This window comes from Scleropages formosus, chromosome 19, assembly GCF_900964775.1.
Source record: "Scleropages formosus chromosome 19, fSclFor1.1, whole genome shotgun sequence".
NCBI lineage: Eukaryota > Metazoa > Chordata > Actinopteri > Osteoglossiformes > Osteoglossidae > Scleropages > Scleropages formosus.
This window is the reverse complement of record NC_041824.1, coordinates 25,310,182-25,330,872: the sequence shown is the minus strand read 5'-3', so window position 1 is coordinate 25,330,872 and position 20,691 is coordinate 25,310,182. Positions and strand designations below refer to the sequence as shown.

Sequence of the window (20,691 nt, the reverse complement as noted above, 5' to 3'; positions counted from 1 at the left end):
AGCAGCGAAAGGTATGTCAAACACAGGTGAGTTCCACAAGTCATGGAGTACCTTGTCAAGCTCACGCCATTTGGGGGAGAAGGGGGGGGGGAGGAAAAAAAAAAAAAAAAAAAAAAAAAAAAAAAAAAAAAAAAAAAGTGTTCATACACAGCTTCCACCACACAATGGAGTGTAGACCTTTTATGGCTTTCCCCTCTCAGCTGCTTAACCAATAAAGGGTCATGGGGTCCAGCATCTATCCTGGAAGCATAGGGCATAAGGTAGGGCACACCCAGGATGTGATTCCGGTCCAGCACAGAGCAATTTCTCTCTCACTCACACAGCAAACAAATGAGGGTCACAAACTGCAGGAGCCACCTTAAACAGAAATTCCCACAAGGCCATGCAGAATCTCGGTGCTTCCTGAGTTTGTTCACAGCACTGGCAGCGCCTCCTTGCTCGCTGACCATTGAACTGACTGTTCACTTCTCAAGCCTCTTCTCTGTTTTGTTTTTACATGAAAAGGGAAGCTGCCCTGTCACACATGTTATGAATTTTCAAAGATACAAACACTTCTCAGATTTACTTATTTTTAATTTAAAAACTCTTCAAGAGCAGAGTGAACGTTACCCGCTTCCATGACCATTGGTCATGGTTTCCGTAACATCAAAACTTATCCCATCATCCAGTGACTGTCCAGGCAACCCTTCACCAGGGTACCAGAGCTCTGTGTGTTCCATCGCGGTACTTCCAGAATGCCGTCTTCATGTTGAGAAGCAGCTGCTTCAGGGTGTGGTCCGTACCTTCTCAGTGCCAACAGCAACAACGCTGAGTGTGAATCATAGCTCAAATACAACCGACACACCTCCAGGAGCAGGTGAGCGTGAACACTAATCTAAAATGTGCAAGAGCAGCTAAACACTTGAAAATGGTAACTTGTCCAGTGCTACACACACATACAAATGGGGCCAAACCCTCGAGGTGTGTTCCACAGTTTTCCAGCCCATTATAACAGTTTATAAGGCAATTCAAAATCAAAGGTAACCCCCTATGGTGTTACACCTAACTAACTTCATTCCTAGTCATGATCACAACTTCTACACTTCTTTTGGTCTATAGGCCTTATTCAGCTTCAATATACTGTGTATGTGTGAGAGAGAACAAACTCCTAAATTCTGCATTTCTGCACTATTTACTCTTTATTATTATAGTCTCACCCAGTCATTTCCTGCAACCAGATCTGAACACACACACACCACACATGTATGAGGTGTGAAGAAAACACAAAGTTCAATAAAACTGGTCATCATTCATATGTGCATTCAGACACCTGCTCAACACGGTACCACAAAGTCCTATGGCAGATAAAAAAAAAAAAAAAAAAAAGAGCCTTATTTATGAGAAAGCTGCACATGGGTCAAATTTGACCTCAACACAACCTGAGGGTCAATATGAACAGTCTGCAACATCTGTTACCAAAGCGGTTGAGAGTGAGAAGAAACCCTGCAGGTAGGATCACGAGACCTCCATAAAGCCGCTGCTTCCTGCGTCAGAGTGACATTTGTGGGCCGCTTCAATGGAGCCACAGCCCTCTCAGACCCCCTGGACATCAGACATCTTATGTGAGTCGCCACTTGGCCCAGTGTATGCAGCTACAGCAGGTGCGGTGGAATGTGATGCAGGTCAAACATGGCTACCACAGTGCAAGGACCAAGCTGAGGACTCTCACTGTTTTCAGACAAAAGTGGAACCAAAAACCCAAAGGGTCATTAAAACCACATTAGTAATGAAAGCACCAATTGCTGAGGGCATTCAGGGGTAGCAGGTGGCACAATGGACTGCATTCAACTCAAGACTCATGTCTGAAACCCATCTCCTGCTGATGCAGTAAAAGTTACCCACATGTATAAATGGGTAAATCAGTGTCAGCATTAGCTAAACCAATTAATATAAATGCAAGCATGAAACATCTTTACAACACGTTGTCCACCACTCCTTTCCAGCTGGATCATCCAACAGAATGAACAACATCAACTACTTGAGCAGGCAGCAAAATCAGTAAGGTGAGGACAGTCACAGCCCCAAACACACCAGTTCCAGCTACAGGAATTCCCCTTAACAATAGCACAATTTAATACCCCCACTGCAACTTATGCGCATCATATTTGGACTTCTCATACACCCCATCAGCTGAGTGAAACATTTATTCCTAAAGTGAATTACACTGATTATTAACTAGTATTTAGCTGACACCACTAATCAAGGTGACTTACTTAGGTATACCACAGTACATTCCCTACAGTCATTTATACAGTACACAAATGTAACACACAGAGAGAGAAAACAAGCTAATTAGAGTCCCCATTTTGTCTGAAACAGGTTTTTGGATTGTGGGAGGAAACCAGAGCACCCAGAGAAATCCCACACAACCACAATCAGAGATGCAAATGGTGGGGATCGAACCCACAGCCCCGTTTCGACAACTAGTCTGTCGAGTGTGAATTCACTTGCATTGCTTTCATTGATTTTTCTTCCCCCGTTCTGTCTTTTAGCATTAAAGCTTGAATTAATTCGGAGACACAGAGCGTCAGTGTCCTTTACACAACTCTTAGTACACATACTGGCACTGTGTTCAGTGTCGTGGCCAAATGAAAGATGTTCGCAGCCTTCGGAAATGGAAAACCTCGGAACAATCCACACACCTCAATTCTGGCTGAGCCCAAGGTAAGTGATTCCTGACACGTCACAAGGAAAAAAGTGTGTTTAGATGCCACGTCGAGGACGCGGCTGAACCAGGGAGTTTCTCCACATGTCCCTGTTTGGGTGACAAAGCAATAGGAAAAAAAGAGAACGAGTACCTCTGAACAATGTAGGTGACATGCAGAAGTGGTAAACAGGTAAACAAGAAGCTACAGAAGACAGTTCTCAGGGACAGCAGTGAACCCGGTCTGGACTGAAACACTCCTATGAGGCTCATATGCTATGGGGTCAAGTAAGGTCATCGGTCCCTTTACAGAATGAAAAATTAGTGCTCGTCATGTTACTGCATTAGCAGAATTACCATGGTACAGGACACATCCGGGAGGGGCACTCACACTCCTGGCTGAGAATCATGACAGGATTTCCTGTTGCATCAGGTGGGTCGTGACGGTACTTGTCTGTCTGGTCCCACAGACGAGGGCAAGTCGGTCGGCGGTCAGTATGATAAACGCAACATTTCAGTAAAATACGCGTCTCTTCCTCTTGCTCTTTTCCGACTACACGGCTTACGGTGTGAATGTGCTCCGTTTACCGTGTCGTGTCATGTGCTATGCCATCATGGTGTTATATGGGGAAATAATTATTAATTCGTGAAATAATCGAGAACGACAGCTGAGGGAAATACTTGCAGTAACGTGCACAGGCGACATTTCCAGAGGAGCTGTCACTCAAAATTAACCAAACACAGCACTTGGGTTGTAGCATTTACAACGAGTTTAATTTAAAAAGAAACATCACGAAACACGTCCTCCAGGCAAGTGTTGACTGGTGGTGGACAAGATCCCATGGCCATCGTATCCACATCGGCGCAAACCCTCTCCACGGAATACGTGTAGAGGCGCGTGTGACACGCTGTGTGTGTGTGGGTCTATCTGTCAGCGGGCAACCGAGCGGCGCACCTCCGCTCCGAGCATCCTCTAAGTCTAACGAGCAATGGTACTGTAAAGCGCATCTAACGAACGCTTACCTTTTCTCACGAAGTCTGCAGTCTCAGCGCTATTTAAAAAAAAAAAAAAAAAAAAAAAAAAAAAAAAAAAGTCTTTTCTATCCCTGTCGCCAAAGCCGCCTCTGCGCGCGTCCTCCGTCGCAGTGCTGCGAACGCAACCGTTCCTGCGCTGTAAAATTCCACGCCCCACTTATTCCAACCTCTCCCCCCTCCCCCACGGAAGCGACGCCTTTTTTATGTAGCCGCCCTCGCATAGCGTTTAGCCAATCAGCATCAGGAGCACGACGAGAAGCGTCCAGTGCAGCCAATTCGTTTGCGGTATTTTTTGGCAAAAGGCGGGAATTAGGAGGAGGAGGAAGAATTCGGGAGAATGAAGAGACGCGGGGTTGTGTGCGTGCGCGCGCGAGCGTGAGACGCTGCGGAAGAGAAGAGCTTATGAGACACGTGGAGCACTTGAACTACCGTACAGTCCTTTCGTACAACTAGTACAGTATGATACATTATGACTAGGACATTATAGCACGAAGAAAACACAGTCGTTAAGTAAAACTACGTAAACATGGTTTATGAAGTTTACGTCCCATAGCTCTGACTTACCCCTAAAATAAACACAATTACATTTCTAGAACCTTTAGACAAGGGAAAAAAAACAAAAACGTCTACATATTTTGAAGGACTATATATTTGCATGACAAAAACAATAAATGTTTCACATTTAACAAATTTCCCCTAGGACACACTTGATGAAATTGAACGATTGGAAGTCGTAAAAGTTAAGCATAAAAGAATAGATTGAACATTACATTTTTTTCTTTAAAAATTCGTCATTTGAAAGGTTTAGTGCTTCCCGTCTTGTAAATGTGAAGTTACTCTGTTAAGGGCTTAAATGTGAGAAATGAAATAGCGAAAGAAAACGCAGTGTTGTGTCTACGACTCTGTCTGCTGGGTTTATACACTGGGTCCTCGGGTTACATATGTTTTCAGTTACGAATGATCAAAAGTACAAAAACCAATTAAAAACTTTGTTTTCTTCGCTTTAAAAAAAAAAAAAAGAAAAAAAAGTGAATTCAGTCTGCGTTTCCCCATCCAGCCATGAGGTGGCAGCAAAAATCACCGAGGGGGGAAAAAAAAAAAAAAAAAAAAAAACAGTTCGGGATCCAGTTTGTTCAATTCGCTGTCACTAACAACCGGTGTCTGGTGTTCGAGTGTCTGCGATCGATGAGTAGGCGATTGTGTATTTTTTAGTTAAAGTAGCCTTAATTTTAATGTTTAATTTAATGAAAGTCCTGTGAGAGGCTCATGTCCCATGCAGTGTTTACCCTGCCTTTCCAGAACAGGCAGCACAGCGACCCTGCGTCGGACTACAGCTTGATGAAAATTAAGTAAAAATAAAGACCTCACAAAAACTGTTAATTCTTTAAAGTTTCATCTGAGGTTTTTACAGAACCTAGTCCATTCAGTAACTGAGGGACCTCAGTACAATTACGCTTTTCCTGATAGAGATGTAATTGTTGGATTTACGAACAAATGGAGTTATGAACAGACAGACGTCCGGTCCCAACTGTTCGCAAGTCGTGGACTCTTTCAGTTTAAAACATTCCACTTATTACAATCGCTCCTCTTTTAACTTTACATTTAGAGGAGACGAAACAATTGGCCACTAGATGGGGCTGCTTTCCAACTTGTTTCAGAAATCTAGAACGTAAGTCAATTAGGTGGGGGGGGGGGGGATCTGTGTTGCAAAAGATTACCAACTTTTTTTTTTTTTTTTTTTTTTTTTTTTTTTTTAAATGTGTGCTGCTGTGACAAGAATTTTCCAGCAGCCGAGAAGAGGCAGAATTTTAAGGAGACCCCCACCCAGGAAGAATGATTTACATCGCATTTATTCATTTAGCAGACACTTTTCTCAAAAGCGACATAAATCTCATGGAAAGAACTAAATATTAGAATGTCCAGCTCACACGAATTCCTCAATGGCTCCCTGAAAGGAAGAGAGCCTACTGTTCTATTTCATCTTCTGCATCGTCGCCCCTGCAAAACTACACCAGTACCAACAGCATCAGCAGGTCATTAGTTGAACGTCGAGTGCGAACAGAAGCATTTCCTCAAGGTGATTCCCAGATAGGTGACATCACCTCCAAGGCTTACATTCCAGAAAGACTATTGAGAAACACGAGTCATGTCATTATTCGCAGAAACAAAGCGCCGTTTGTGAAGAGGTCGAGAAGTGCACTCAATTGGAGGAAACTGGTTAGCAGACAAGCACTGTAAATTCCCACAGATGCTGCTCACAAGCGCCATTGTGGAAGAGCAGAGAAAGGGCCGAGTCAGAAGTCATATTAACCTCTGGCAGCTCCCCCAGCTGAGCACCATGTGACGGCCCTCATGAGCTCCTCTTTATTCGTACAGCAGACTCCTCGCTGTGCGTTTTTCCCCAATGTGAGGACTTTCCGGAACGAACTGCACGTTTTGGTCTGAGATATTATAAACGAGCGGTCCGTACAGAGTTAAACCACAGCTAGAGAGGAGTGCAAACCTGCAGCATTGTCTGCAGTGCGAGAGCAGCTCTTCTCTCCAGCGTGGACCGAAATACCGGGAGGGAATCTCACTGATACTTTCACCACATATTCACAGATGAAAACACACAATAAGACTGAAATAGCGAGTCTGAATGAAACACTGACATTAAACGTAGATACAGAGATTAGGTATATCTTGTTCATCTTACCCCTCCTTGGAGTAGGTTTCCGCTCAAGCCCTTTCTCAGTTGACTTCTTCAGAGCATCAAAGGCCTTCAGCATCTCTGCCACCTTCACGGAGCGGCTCTGCTCCGCCAGGCCGTCGGCCACAGGCTGCTCCACGTGATCCCGCTCCCTGCTTCTGTCCTGCATCCTCATGGTCTCTATCAACATCCAAACGGGCTTGGACTTGATCACGTTCTGCTGCTGGTTCTTCTCCAAAGAGGATGCTTGGTGAAGCTGGACTGCCTGTACCGTCGAGCCCGAGTTCATCTCCGCACCCTGCACACCTGCACTTGATCTTTCCCACGACTCATTGTTAGACTGTGCATCATCCCCTGAAAGATCTTCCCCTGATTTACATGGTTTTACTTCAGTGTGTGGCGCTTTTAAAATTGCACGCTTTACTTCTACAGGCACTTGGACCAAGGGCCTCATGTGTGATGTTTCTGGGAGACGTGTGCAGCTCACCTCAGACTGAAGTCCAGTTTCCTGCTGGCTGTTGGGAGAGACGTCCTTTAGCTTTTCATCTGTAGCTTCAGCCAACTCCACCTGTTGGTCATTTTCACAGCTCGATGGAGCTGGAGGATGGGCTGAGGTGGCCTCAGTAGGGCTCTTCTCATCAGCCACTGCAGATATCTCCAAACTCCTGGCCAGAACTGGATAACCCATCGAGGGTGGTGTCCTTGCTTTATCCTCAGAGAGCGTTTGAGTGTGTGAAGGTGGACACACGGCACCTGTGGAACACTCAGGTCTTTTCTCTGTTAGGTCATTCCCAGCTGGAGCTGGGCGATCCACTGGAAGGTCTTTGAGCATCTTCAGAGCGTCTGAGAAATGAGCTTCAGGGCTTTCCCTTTCAGAACAGTTACCATCCAGCCGATTTGCCCTCACAGTCTCTATTACCGCTTTGGACGCAGGTCTCTCATCTGTGAGGTCGTCCCACACCCAGTGTCCTCGACTCTTTTTGTCTTCAATCTGGTGCTTCTCTGAGAATCCAGGTACAGATTGCTGGTGTGTTGGAGGACCTGAGTGGGTGCAAGCTTTTTGGGCTGGAGTCTCCTCTACCCATCGCATAGCTCTCAGAGCTGCCTGCCCCGATGCGTCTCCCTGTTGAAGAGGTTCTGCTCGAACTTCTGTTTTCTCTGACGCAGAACACATCACATCCATTGGTCCAAGTTCTGACACATATCCTGAAGACTCGTGGCCCACAGTTAACGTCTCGCAGACCTCCTCACAGGTTTCCGGTTGAACAGCGGTGACTTGAGCTTCATGGTCCATTGATGAACCTTCAGGGACATAGACAAGTTCTCTACTGAAAGGACCTGCAGGAGCAGCGCTCTGCTCGGGTGCGTTGGGTGTTTGCTCTAGCTCACTCTCTGGACCAAGTCCTCCACTAGTGTCTGCACCCTCTCTATTGCTGACATGTTGCCGCTTGTGACCCCCAGAAACATCTGGGGGAGGATCTGTGCATCCTGAGAAAACTTCTCCAAAGGCAGTCTCCTCTTGGAGGGAAACACTGTGAACGACTCCACAGTTTGGTTCTTCAGCAGCTCGAGCTCCCAGATGGCACTGGAGATCAATCCCTCCCTCAGTGAAATCCACCTGCCCTTCAGCTTTCAGTTGGTTCACCCCAACACCAGGTCGTGGCATGTGGTCAGAGGCTGAGGACATGTCCCTGGCGCTGTATGGTGGCCCATAAGGAGATACATCCAGGATCCCTTGTGGGAGAGACAGAAGTACTTCTCCACCCCAAGGGGGAACCTCTTGTTGTCTCTTGCTTTTACTTCCCTCCAGGTCAGACACTGTTACATCTTTACCCCATGGCTCAAGTAGCACAAACTCCTTGGTAACATGTGCCGTGGAGCTCTCGCTCACACACGCTGAAGGGCTGTCTCCCCCAGCATGTACAGAAGGACAAGTGGGTCTGCCAGCAAGCCTCCCTGATCCAGCATGCTGATCTCCACCTTCATGGTACTGCCGGTCAAAATCCATCCTCATCTGGTCCATCTCACCGTCTGGCCTCTTCTCGCACTCCCCCAAAGTGGTTCCTTCCTGGCTCTCAGCTCCGAGTGACTCGCCACTCCGTCTCCTCCCCACTGAGCTCCATCTGGCCTCTGGCCGCTGCTGCGGAGGCGGAGCAGCAATTGTACTACCGCCATCTCCTCCCACCTTAACCGCCCCTCTGGCAGGGAAACACTGTGCTCCGCAAGTGTTCATCTCGCCCTCCAGGTCCACACAGATGCACTCTGCTACCCCTGGCTCTGCCCCGGTGCAGTAGGCACCCTTCTGCAGGGGGTCTTCTCCATCCACTGCTGCCGCCAGCACCATCGCCTTCAGCTTCTCAGGAGCAGCGGGGCCATCGGTGTGCTCGGCCTCCACAGCCTTGTCCAGTTTCTGTCCCATTCTCGTGTCCTGCGGGGGGGGGGGGGGGAGATAGAGCAAGAAAAGTGAGAAAGCATCACAAAGATCTCTGCTGAAACAGCCCCCCCACTAGGGAGGCTATAGGCTCTGTTAGACAGTGTTCCTGGAACCTCCCAGAACCTCCCTCTACCTCCCAGCACCCCCCACTCGCACCCTTCCTGCCTCTGGATTCCAACAAAGGACATTTGAAAAAACGCCCTTGTTACAGTAAACTGAGTCACGATGCTGAAGATCATACAAGTTAGGAAAGTGAACCAATAAGACCACAGAACGCCAACCCACTTCGATGGAGTTTTTCTGCATGGCTCTACTCGTTTCCAAATGATAAAATTCTTATTATATACATTTATTTACATATAAAAACTAATTATTATATTACATAAATTTCTTTATCTGACATTTCTGAAATAAGTGAATTACAGTGCTCAGCTACTTACTGTGATTTACCTATTTATACACCTGGTTAATTTTTACTTCATTAATTCAAGGTAAGTACCCTCATCAAGGGAACTACAGCAGGTGGGATTCAAACCTGGACCCTTTGGGACCAAAGAGAACAGCTATAATTGGTGCACCACTTTCTTCTCAATCTCACTATCTCTCTCTCTCACACACTCACATACGCACACACACACCAAATCTCACCTCTGGCCGTAGTACCATTGAGCAAGGTAGTTACCCTGAAATTGCTCCAATAAAAATTACCCAGCTGTATGAATGGGTAAGCAATTGTAAATGCCTTAACGTTGTAAGCCGTTTTGGAGAAAAGCATCACCTGCATGAATAAATGTAAATATTGGAGGGGGACCAATCAGAAAGATGGGGGGGGGGGGGGGGGGTTCACCTATGAAACTAATTTTATCTGTGTGATCAGTTTTGCTTCAGCATTTTCAGTAAGTTTTTTTTAGGGCATGGTAAAGCACGGTACAAGCATGTTGGGACCGGAGCAGCACCGTCAGCCACATTTTACAGCAGCAGCGTAGGAGAAGTGAGGCGGAAGAAGAAAACAGTTTGATGCCTCTCTTAACAATAACAACAAGGTCCAGGCATCAGGAGGTGTAAAAGAGGAGCAGCTGAAACAGTTGAGCTCCCTGGTCCTACGATGATGAGCTCCACACCATCAGCCTCACCATTGATCATTAATATTCGTTGTCTGTCTGTATCCCCTAGACCGATCTACGCTGCACCTCTCATGTGCCAATATGGTCTCCTGTGCTCATGTGAACCAGCAACTGGAAAAAATGTTCCAGCGCCGCTGTGCTCAGAAGCCACTGGTACTGTGGGTGTGAGTCAAAGATGCTTCCTGGAATTGTACCTGCGCAGAGTCCCAGAGCCAACCCTATGCATCCAGTCACCGCAGGGTGTCCGGTTGGGCGGCTCCCTCACCGCTTTCTCACCAAAGGCTCTCTTGTCCTGTTGCCGCTCTGCCACCTTCTCTAATGACACCACCAAAGATCCGCAATGACAGGTTCAGCGAGCCACTTGATAGCTGCAAACGTGACGAAAATTTCCTTCACTTCAGCAAGAAACGCAACCGGCAGCACATGACTAAATATTCACAAAGTGCAGGGCAGCAGAGTGTATCGGTTAAGTACATTAAGGACTCTCACTGGTACGACAGCAGGGCCGGAGCTCTGATCTCTTGTCATACTACAATATTACTATTAAAAACCGCAGCTCAAGTCCTGCTATTATACTGTTATTTAACAGCACAACAGTGGGGCTCAAACAGTTCTTATTACGTTTTTTATTGTATAAAGCATTTTGTAATAATAGCCCCACATGTAAAAATCCCTTTATGAACTTACCCTGAACTCTTCCAGCAGAACACCTTGTAAGTACAGTGGAATGAAGTGGTCAAATGTGGCAAATTTTTTCCCCTTCAGGTAAGTGTCAACTAAACAGTAAATTAATAGTAAAAAGTGCAGTGGCAAACAAGACAAACAGAACTGGGGGCGATCATCCCAGCTAATGGAGGAAAATAAAATAGGGGGAAGCAGAGTAAAGGAAAAGAAAGGAAAGGAAAGGACTGCAGAGCAGACAAATGCGTGTTGCCCATGCGGGACCTTCTCTCTTTTTCTGCACACAGGCATGCGGGAAGTGATCTGCTGTAGAACGCCCAGAGTTGCAGCGTAACGCACAGGAAATGCACTGATGTAGTATACTGCATTATTCGAACTTTCGTCAAGGAAAGTCAACGAAGCGACTTGTGGTGTGAGTTCTGCCCACTGGGGCTGAGTCCCTGGACAAACCCGTCGTGTCGAGAGCAGTTTTCACCAACACGTTCTCTTTTGCCTCTGCTGTAATTTGATGAAGGCGCCACGGCTCAGACCCGAATAGTTCCATCCATCGAGACGGATCTTTGAACGTGTCACAGAGTGTAAAGTGCTGCTAGCCGTACTTGCCCCATCCCATCACAAGGGCCCCATTGTGCCCCTCCTGGCCATCGACTTGCTTCAGGCCAATCACTTGACAGCCTTGTGCCCCTCGTCCCACATCCGAGCTGGGCAAACAACCGAGAACCGCGATCACACTCCGGGAAGGTGAGCAGTCCCCACACCCCTACATCTCCCCTCTGGGGGCCTTTCGGTACCTCGGAGAGTTGCCTGGAGGGTCCCACCTCAGACCTGTGCTTGAGTCGGTCTCCTCTGCCGTCCCGCTGTTTCTGGAAAGGTCGCCGGGGTTCACCGTGGCCCAGAGCCCTTTGCGCATGCAGTCGCGTTCTCCACTTTCCGGCAGTGTGAGGCTCACATGTCTCCACGCTCATCCCTAACAGATGTCGTCACTCCTCATTTGCCTAATGCAACAAGCGTGTCTTCAGTTCACGAGTCCCTCTACTAGCGCTGCATTCCACCCTCCTTTCCATGACTTTGTGCAAGATAAGTTCCGTTTGCCTGCCTGCGTTGTACCGTAAACCCAAGACACCTGCACAGCTGCAGCATCACATCTTCGCGTCAGCCACTACAGTAGGGAAAAGGGTCCAGGAGGGCTTTACAAATGACCCCACTTACTCACCACACCATCGGCCATTCAAAGCAAAGGAGAGAATTTAAATAAAAGGTCAACCTTGGACTGACAGAATGAACCAAATTACACTTAAAGCACAGCAGAAATGTGTGTGAGGACCTTGTCTGCTCGGTGTGAGCTGGACTGAAGACACACACTCCGTGAGTGGAGCGTCAGGGGCCTGGTTCTCCACACTCTGGAAATACTCGATGCCAGTGCTGGGATTGTCTGGCCAGTTCATATGACCTGGGTTCTTGGCGGAGGAATTCTGGCAAAGCCCGTACACTGTGTGGAGGGAGCCGTGTCCACAGACTGAAGCGACAGCGCGCACACACACACAGATCACACCTACTGGTCTGCGAGAGCACTGTGGAGAACCTGCCAAAGGTGGTTCTTCAAGAATCATGTATGTGTATTAATGGGAATAGCTACACTTCCACATGAGCACTGAGTGATGTGCAGCACAGTACAGAATCATTGCAAAAGCCAGTTGACAAAAATTTAAATTACTGTATGCCACCATTCAGCACACAATAAAAAAATCTGGAATTACAGTCACACCCTGGGATGCAAGCCAGAAATCACCAGAAGTTTCTTTCAATACCCCTAATTCTACTTGCGAAGCATTTTTTTGCATTTACAATAAATGAATTTGAATTTTGTGTTTCTCACACCATTTATTTCTTTTAAAACTTAGCAGACGCTTCCCTCCAAAACAAACTACAGTCACATTTAACTAGTATTAATGGTGTAATTGTTAGTGACTCCGTGTTAGATACACTAAACATCATACCACAATTTATACAGTGCAGCACTGTAACACACACACACACACACACAACAAACCATTTACAGTCATCACTTCACCTGAAAAAGGTGTTTGGTCTGTGAGAGGAAACCAGAGCACTTTGAGGAAACCCAAACTTCGTTGTGTATGTGGTATGTAACAGGTATGAAGGGGCTGAACAAGCACAGGAACAGTGTCATTCAGTTCTGTAGAGTCATTAATAAAGGGAATTTTACAGTTCTGTTACAGTAACCAATGTTCACTACTAAGTAACTGTTTTCATGGGGTTTGGTCACATTTGATCACAACTGGGTGTCAGTTCTGGGGCTCAAACACATAAAGTATTACCACTGAATTTAAGGGCAATGAAGGGGGGGGGGGCTTTTCAGAAACACATTACCTCCCTGCAGTGAGTTAGGGTTTTCAAACCCATGTGGACAGCACACCTGCTGATCTCTTCTCCACATGAGGGTCCTGTACAGGTCAGCTCTCCCTGACTGTGACCATGAGCTTCCAGAAAGGCTGAGAGGGAGCAGGAGCACAATTCCAGTGAGAAGTCTCACACAGGCTCCGTGTTCCCAACTGCACCCGTATGACGTCATACTTTTTGACCCGTTTACCACTGTGAGAAAACACTTCGTGGCTCCATGGGTGCGTGCTTTTCCCATGATAATGCCTTTCAAGGCTCGGTGGATTAGGGAGGAAACATTGCATGTGCAGTGGTGCCTGGCAGGCACGGGTGTATCAGAGTGTATCTCAGGCACTTTCAACACAGCTACCCTGATAGCCTGTTTGCTCACAAAGAAGTGCTTCATGGGAAAGAGCAGGGGGCACCTCACTCCCTCATGTGAAGTAATCCCTCGAAAATGATAACTGCCTGCCAGCCAGAAAGAAAAAGCAGCGCACACACTCAAGCTGAGGGAGCCACGGTTTTACCCCTGGTTTCCGTGGCAACGCCAAAACAAAATACTTGTATGAATAACACAACAAAGGGAGGTGTGCAGTGGCCAGAGCTCTTGTGGGGGCTGTGAGTGACAGGCTGGAGCAGGAAGGGCAACCAACAGGCTCTTGGTGCCATCCAGGGACTGTGTTCCCCAGGCCAATGGCAACAAAAAACCTTCCAATGGCTGACGGGGGGGGGGCACACTTTAATGCCCAATAAGCCCTGTTCTGAACGCAGCTTGCATGGCTAAAAGGGACGGGGTCCGAGAGCTTGAAACTACGACAGACTTCACCCCGTCCCCGTCAGCCTGGAGTGTTTTCTTCTCTCCCTTCCTGATCAGTCATCGGCTGCAGGAAGCACCAGTCTCCCAAAGTACCGCAGTCACGGCAGTTAAGCCGCAGAAGGACAATAGCAGGTAGCTGCAGAATATTCCAGAGACAACGAGGCGCAAGCTTTTTGTCTGCTCATAAAAAGCCAATTTTTTTTTTTTAACATTTACCACATTTATATTTTCATTTATTCATGTAGCAGACGCCTTCCTCCAAAGCAATGCACATCTGAGAGGAAACAAAGGAGCACTTTACCACAGACAGAGACACGTGACGTTTAAAGCAGTCTGTGCAGTCAGCTGTGCTGTGACAACATCTTCGCCACCTCGGCTTTATAGCTGTGCGCTCAGCACCGTTCCCCCTTCAGCCCCTCAAGTACAGCGACAGCTGGTACAAGCAGGAAGGGGAAGCGCACGCGCTCAGCGGCGTTCGGAAACACACTGGGCCTTCTCTCTCAGGGGTCAGGCTACCAGGTTGAGGACCGAGAGCTGCTGGAGCTGTGTGCAGCGCTTTGGAAGAGCATTCCTAAAATCTCTCGCTTATGAAGCAAAGGGACTCTTCTAAAAGTTCTTAAGTCCAAAAAAATTAATCTGTTGGGGCAGGGAGGTCTACTTGGGTGTCAGTTTCCTTTGGTCCAAATTGTACTCTTTAATATTCTGAACCCCTAGAAGTATCAGCACCTTAAATGTAGTTAAAACACTGAAATATTTATACATTTCAGTTTAATTCTAAATATTAAACATTTTATATTTTTAACATAAAATATTGACAGTAAGAGTAACAAAATGAGTAAAAAAAATGCTAGTAGTCTGCTAGCTGACCAGCTGGTTAGTCGTAGTGTGAACTTGCTTTAATTAGTCAGTACAGTGAATCCGACTCAGTTTTTCAGCCAAAGAAGTGTGCTGAACATAAGCGTGATGATTTGCTTACCGCGATATTGGCAGTAGCTGGCGAATTCAGTGAAATGCAGTACACCATGGCTGGCATTACTCCAAAGAGCACAAGCAGAGCGCAAGGACACAGAGGGACATTGCTGGCCGGACTAAGGTGACACCGTGCCATTTTTGACACTCCGCCATACTGCACTGTAGCTCTTTCTCCTTGATGTGTGCCAGTCGCTTACCCCAAATTACTGCAGTATTTTACACTCTGAAGTGTAGATGGGCGAACTGCTGGAAGTTCCTTCATGAAAAGCTTTCTTACAAAGTTACACAGTGAAGGAGCTACAGTTAAGTAAGAAATGCACTTTCAAGCTGAAATTATCTTACTTCAATAAAGCAGTTAAAGTTAAAAAGGGCGCACGAAGGTTCAGTGCTGTTACTTGTTTGGATCATTAAACAGCATCATTTGAACAAAGCAGCAGAACTTGGGCTGCTTTATAACCACATACTTAATTCTTACACTCAAGTCAGTATTTCACTGATGTAATTCATTCTTGCCACCTGCTCTGTGCACAAGACATGGTCAGTAATTGTATGCATGGTACGGATATCTTAAGAGATTTTTATGAAAGCTTTGAAACAAAGGAGAAGCTGGACTCACCTCTCTCTAAATATGCTGAGATCAGATTGATCTAGAAAATCGAATGAAGCATAAGTAATACTCAGCAGGAGGTGGCATGGAAACACACCTTTTCCCACTGACAGCAGCGCATACAGAAACAGCCTGAAGTTTACAGGGTTTCACTTACAACAAGTAGGAGAATTGTTTGTTTGTAAAAGCTTGAATATATAATAATAATGTACTTTGCCATAACACAGGCTTTTGTCAGAGTCACAGAAAACTCATGTTACAGAGAAAACCAGGAATATAGGAGTAAGTTGCTGGTGGCAGGTAAGTGCAGTGGTCATCCGTATGGTAAAACTACGTTCCACAGTGCTAGAAAACAAACTGTCATCAACAAACCAGTAAGTCTCACCTGCAAGGAATGGCATCAGAATGCAAACAGAATGCTGGGTAGTGTAGTCTTTTATAGAGAAGCTGGGACTTAGAAAGTCCTGTTTGCCAAAGTGGGGTAAGTTCATGTCCAGTGTGGGAAGAAACACTTGAGAATGGAACATGTTTAAAATTATACAGCCACTATAATTAGCACTATACAGTAAAACAGGATTCAGTGTTAATTTGCTATTATTTCTGAGTTCATTCATAATGTGATTGTTAATTTGTGTTGGAATAGGCTGTGGGTGGAGCTTCTTTGTTTATAAGCCAGGAGGTGAGGTAATTGAAAAAGCATTACTGAAATGTTGTATTTAGTTATTACAAATCTGCTTATCCCTTCGGTGGTGTGTTGGAAAACAGTTATTACTGCCTTTGAAAGCTATGTTTAAATGCGTAAGATGCAGCAATGTCTTAATCACCATGACAAATGGGACTGAATGACAGAGATGGTGGTGGTGTGGTTGATTGTCAGACAAGCACGATACTGATTCTTTTTCTTAGCTGCCCAAATGTTTATCTGCTTTTATTGGAAATGTTTTACAGTTCACAATTGTACAGTTGTCCAGTTTATACAGCTGGATATGTACTGATGCAGCTGTCTTTGTAGACAGTACAGTAAACCTCTGAGGATCCACCTAACACACAGCTGTCACAGCACCTTAACAAAAAGATTCCACCCTGGGCTTCAAAACCACAGCCTTCCTTGAATTTGATCATGATGCTAGCCACTGGCTCCGCATTTAATGAAGCGCTGACAAAACACTGAACACCTGCTGTATACCAGCTGCTACCTAAAATCTTGAACCTACATCTGGCTAAGAATCATTTGAAACAATCCCCCAACTTGTGAATTTTTAAAGAACAGACAGCAAATCAGTTTGGAAACAAATGAGATTAAATGATCAGTACAATGGAAAAAGTTTATTCCCATAATAAACACATACAGTACATTGTTTTAACAAATGTAAAAAAAAAAAGTGCAATATGCATTCAAACTACAGCAAATTTACAGTACAAAAACAAGATACTGCATACTTAAATATAAAAAAAAGTAACAAAAACAATGAAATGTCCGGACAAAAGAAGATGGGGTAGGGGTCACTGGAAATATGGTCCTTAGCGTTAGTCTGTTTTTCATGGTGGATGTGCATAATTGCAGCTGAAGCAGTCTGTTGGTGACATAAGATTACAATCAAATATGAAATTGTGCTGATGACATGAGGATGACCCCCAACTATTCCCAAAACATGCTATATGTAAGACTGGAGAATATGACAAGTCACTGTCAGCATTGTTTGAAGTTCTTGCTAAAATCTTCTAAAACATCAGACATCAGCTACTACCCTTAGGGAACAACTTTGGTTTTCTCCAACATCTTATGCAGTCTAAGTTTAGAAAATGCAAACAAGAATCGGCAATTATATTTGAGAGTTTCAGTAGGTTTAAGAGAAACGTGTTTTATTTCCCCCCCCCCCCCCCAAGAACAGCAGTGGAGGAATGGGACCAGAATGCCAATAGTTCAGTTCTTCTGGTCTGAATGGCCCTCCTCTCTGAGCGCAGGCAGACCATCAAAAGCAAGGAGAGCAGGGGTGACCCTTCTTTGGGCCTTGGAGGATGCTGGAACACGCAACAGCCAGCAAGCTCTGCAAAGCCAGCAACATATATATATATATATATATATATATATATATATATATATATATATATATGTATGTATCTCTCTCTCTCACACACACACACACACACACACACACACACACAGAACACAATGCCTTGAGTCTCATAAGTTAAGGCACTTGATGTATGACAAGAGCACAAAACACAACAATGGAGTCATGCTCAGCACAGCAACTCTGGACTTGCAAGAGCAGAGGTGCCGGCAAACACTACTTTTCAGTGTCTGTGGCACCAGGACCAGTGTTGGGGGTCTCAAGTAAATCAGGCTGCTTCTAAAGAGGAGCTGTGCATGTGATCCCACTGAGGGTGTGTTGCAGAAGGGTCTCGGTCTCAATTTTTTCTATGAAGGATGAAGCAAGGACACGGCTGCCTAAGTGCTACCAAAGTGTAAATGACACAAGCAGTAGTACTGAAACACAGCTGCACGAAGAGTTCACCCTTCTTCCCTGAGGAGATTCCATGATAAAGATGACACTCCTCTGAACATCTTCCTTAGATAAGTCAATTAAACTTTCTCTTTTTTTTTTTTTTTTAAATCTAATGTGATCTTTTCTACTGAGGCATGTATGTCTTAAAACATTCTAGTGATTCTGTTACATAAACCGTCCCTGATGAACTACTTTATGGGCCCAAGAAACACACACATTCGGGGGGAATCACTGGATTCGTTACTGTGAGGCTCACGACTTTGTTCATTTACTGGGGAAAAATTTGTGTTGTCCTCCATATTAAGTCTTCCAGTTGTTCCAAAGTACATTCCTGGTACTTAAACACACTGCGGTAGCAGCACCCGTGTCACTGAGAAGGAGCACTCACAGTGTATTTCAGTAAGGTCTTTGTGCAGAACACCCTCAAACACACTCCCTGTGCACCGTGTATGTCCATTGTAAAATGTGTGAATGTACAAATATCATACAGGCATACAAAACAATACACAGTCATGTACATACTGCAAAATAGTGCACGCAACAAGCTGGGATGAATGTCAGTCTCACTGCACCCCACACACACACACACACACACACACACACACACACCCTGTGGGCAGAATGAAAGCAGTTGAGTGGAAACAGCTTGAATGACCATAACTCATGAAATTCCACCAATGTACATGACTCCCTAATTATGGAGAGTGTAAGCAAATTGTTCCTGAAGCTCAGCAAAAATCTCAGCAGTTATGTTTTAAGTAAATAATTCACAGTAACCACATAACACATGTTGCACAAACACTCGCACATTTGCAAATACACAAATTTGACTGCATAGTGTGTTGGGGAGAAATCAATGGTAAAGGAGCATAAGGTTGCATACAGAACTCCAAACAGACTTGCATATCGTGCCAATTAATTAAATAAATAGGAAAAAAAAATAAATAAATAAAAAACGTTGGCTGACATAAAAAAACGTAGAGCTGGAATAACAACAGGGAGCAGAGTGTCTGTACAGAGTAGCAGTAAGAATATTGGGGGACAGGTGTACCACCTACTGCGCACAGCACAAAATGACACCCAGTAAGGATTAGATGTAAACATTTGTGAAGGAATCAAAGCATTTTTCATCCTAATGTCCAGCTAACGTTTGGAAATGGAGTCGTCCCGTAGCACAGCGGACACTGAGAGGACGATTAAGGGGTCTTTCAGCAGCAGCAGCAGCGCGTGCGTGCATGCGTTGCCCCGTGGCCCAGTGCTGTTCAGCGAAGGTGTTGAACCCACATGAAGCGCAGAGCAGCTCCAGTGGGAATAGCCCAGGAACCAGGAGCAAAAACCAGTCCTGAAGCAGCAGTCCATTTGCAGGCAACCCTGTGACCCAAGTAAGAAGCCTGTCACCTGCTGCCACAGAACCAGCTTGGAAATTAAGTGAGTGACCAAAGTACTACATATGAGCCCCTATAGGAAGTTTATCATGAACACTTGGCTGTAACCCCCCATAGGCCTAAATCCAGCTCTTGCGCCACACTCACCGAGGTGACTGCTCAACCGCAGTGTGTGTGCATGTGCGTGTGCATGTGCATGCACGCGTGTTATCCATTGGCTGCCCGGCCATACGTTTTTGATGACAGTCTGCTTGTGGATAAAGACATATTCCCCCAGCCCACTGCCCCAGAGGTAGAAACATCCTGGGGTTGACAGGAAGTTCACAGAGAGGAGAGCAGCAGCAGAAAGGGGGGTTCCAACACATGTGGCATGGAGAGAGCGCAACAAGAAAGAGAGAGTGACTTGATTCATCTGCACCCTGCTGTCATTTGGAGGAGCGTCACCATCCCTGCATCATACAGACAAAGACACCATAGAAACCAATCCACATGCCCCTGGGGTGAGGAAGCCATTTAACACAGAGGTTTCTTCTTCTTCCCAAAAATCTCTTCCAAAACATGAAGCAACTTCACTTTGGGAACACAACTGCAACAAGTGGAGTGCTTTGGGAAAGAAGCTTCGCACCCCTGGAGCAGGATTTCCAGCACTCCTTAAATCACTGACAGCGTGATGTTCAGACGCACAGCTGAACTGGACAGGTTATTTCTGCGACCAAACCAATGAGGTGCTGAGATGTTTGGGTGTTACGAAGGTGCCAGGAGTGAAGACCTGTGTAGTGCGTGGTTCAAGGTTCAATGGCTTGAAGTGTGAACATTAGGACTTTCCTCTGGTTTGCCTTTTCTTGTTTATGCAGCGCTCTCCTTTGCTCGGGTGTTTCTCTAGGCACAAATAGGAGGCACCACATAGTGCCCTCCGTTTGCACGCTGTTCAGGACACCCAGTGCACCCAGTTCCTTGGCCTGGGACCTGAAAGGCCGCTTTCCGTCACCAAGAAAGTACTTTGCTCTCTGCTACCCTGGGTGGTCTGAACCACAACTTCTGAACTTGTGAAGAGGAAGTGGTTCAGAGAAGAACAGAAGATGAATCCCAAAACCAAAATGAACTGTAAACATGCACCCGATTAACAACTAAACCGCTCCGAAAGGAAAAAGAAGGGGCCTCCAAATCGCAAGGACGTGACACCTCATCCATGCTGACAGTTTACAAGAGTTATTGCTTCAGCCAACTGACCAATAAAATTTAAATTCAGTAGTTTTCTCTTCTGTGAAGGTGGCTGGAATGCTAATATGTGTGTGTGTGTGTGTGTTCTGGCTGCTGCTGCTTCATGTTAGCAGTGGAACGTGTGTAACAGTCC

General features: G+C 45.8%; 1 protein-coding gene across 2 annotated transcripts in view; it reads right to left on the bottom strand.

Annotated features, from left to right (window-relative positions):
- The window catches only part of coro1ca (coronin, actin binding protein, 1Ca), a 39,805-nt gene extending 30,970 nt beyond the window's left edge, over positions 1–8,835 (bottom strand). The window contains exon 1 of one of the 2 annotated variants that reach the window (XM_018749064.2): positions 6,414–8,835. In XM_018749064.2, the coding sequence (XP_018604580.2) occupies positions 6,414–8,826 (2,413 nt within the window). In that variant the 5' untranslated portion in view covers positions 8,827–8,835. Of the gene's footprint in view, positions 1–3,706; positions 3,881–6,413 lie in introns of those variants that run through there. The other variant, XM_018749065.2, reaches the window with a different exon arrangement.
- Between the last annotated feature and the right edge of the window lie 11,856 nt (positions 8,836–20,691).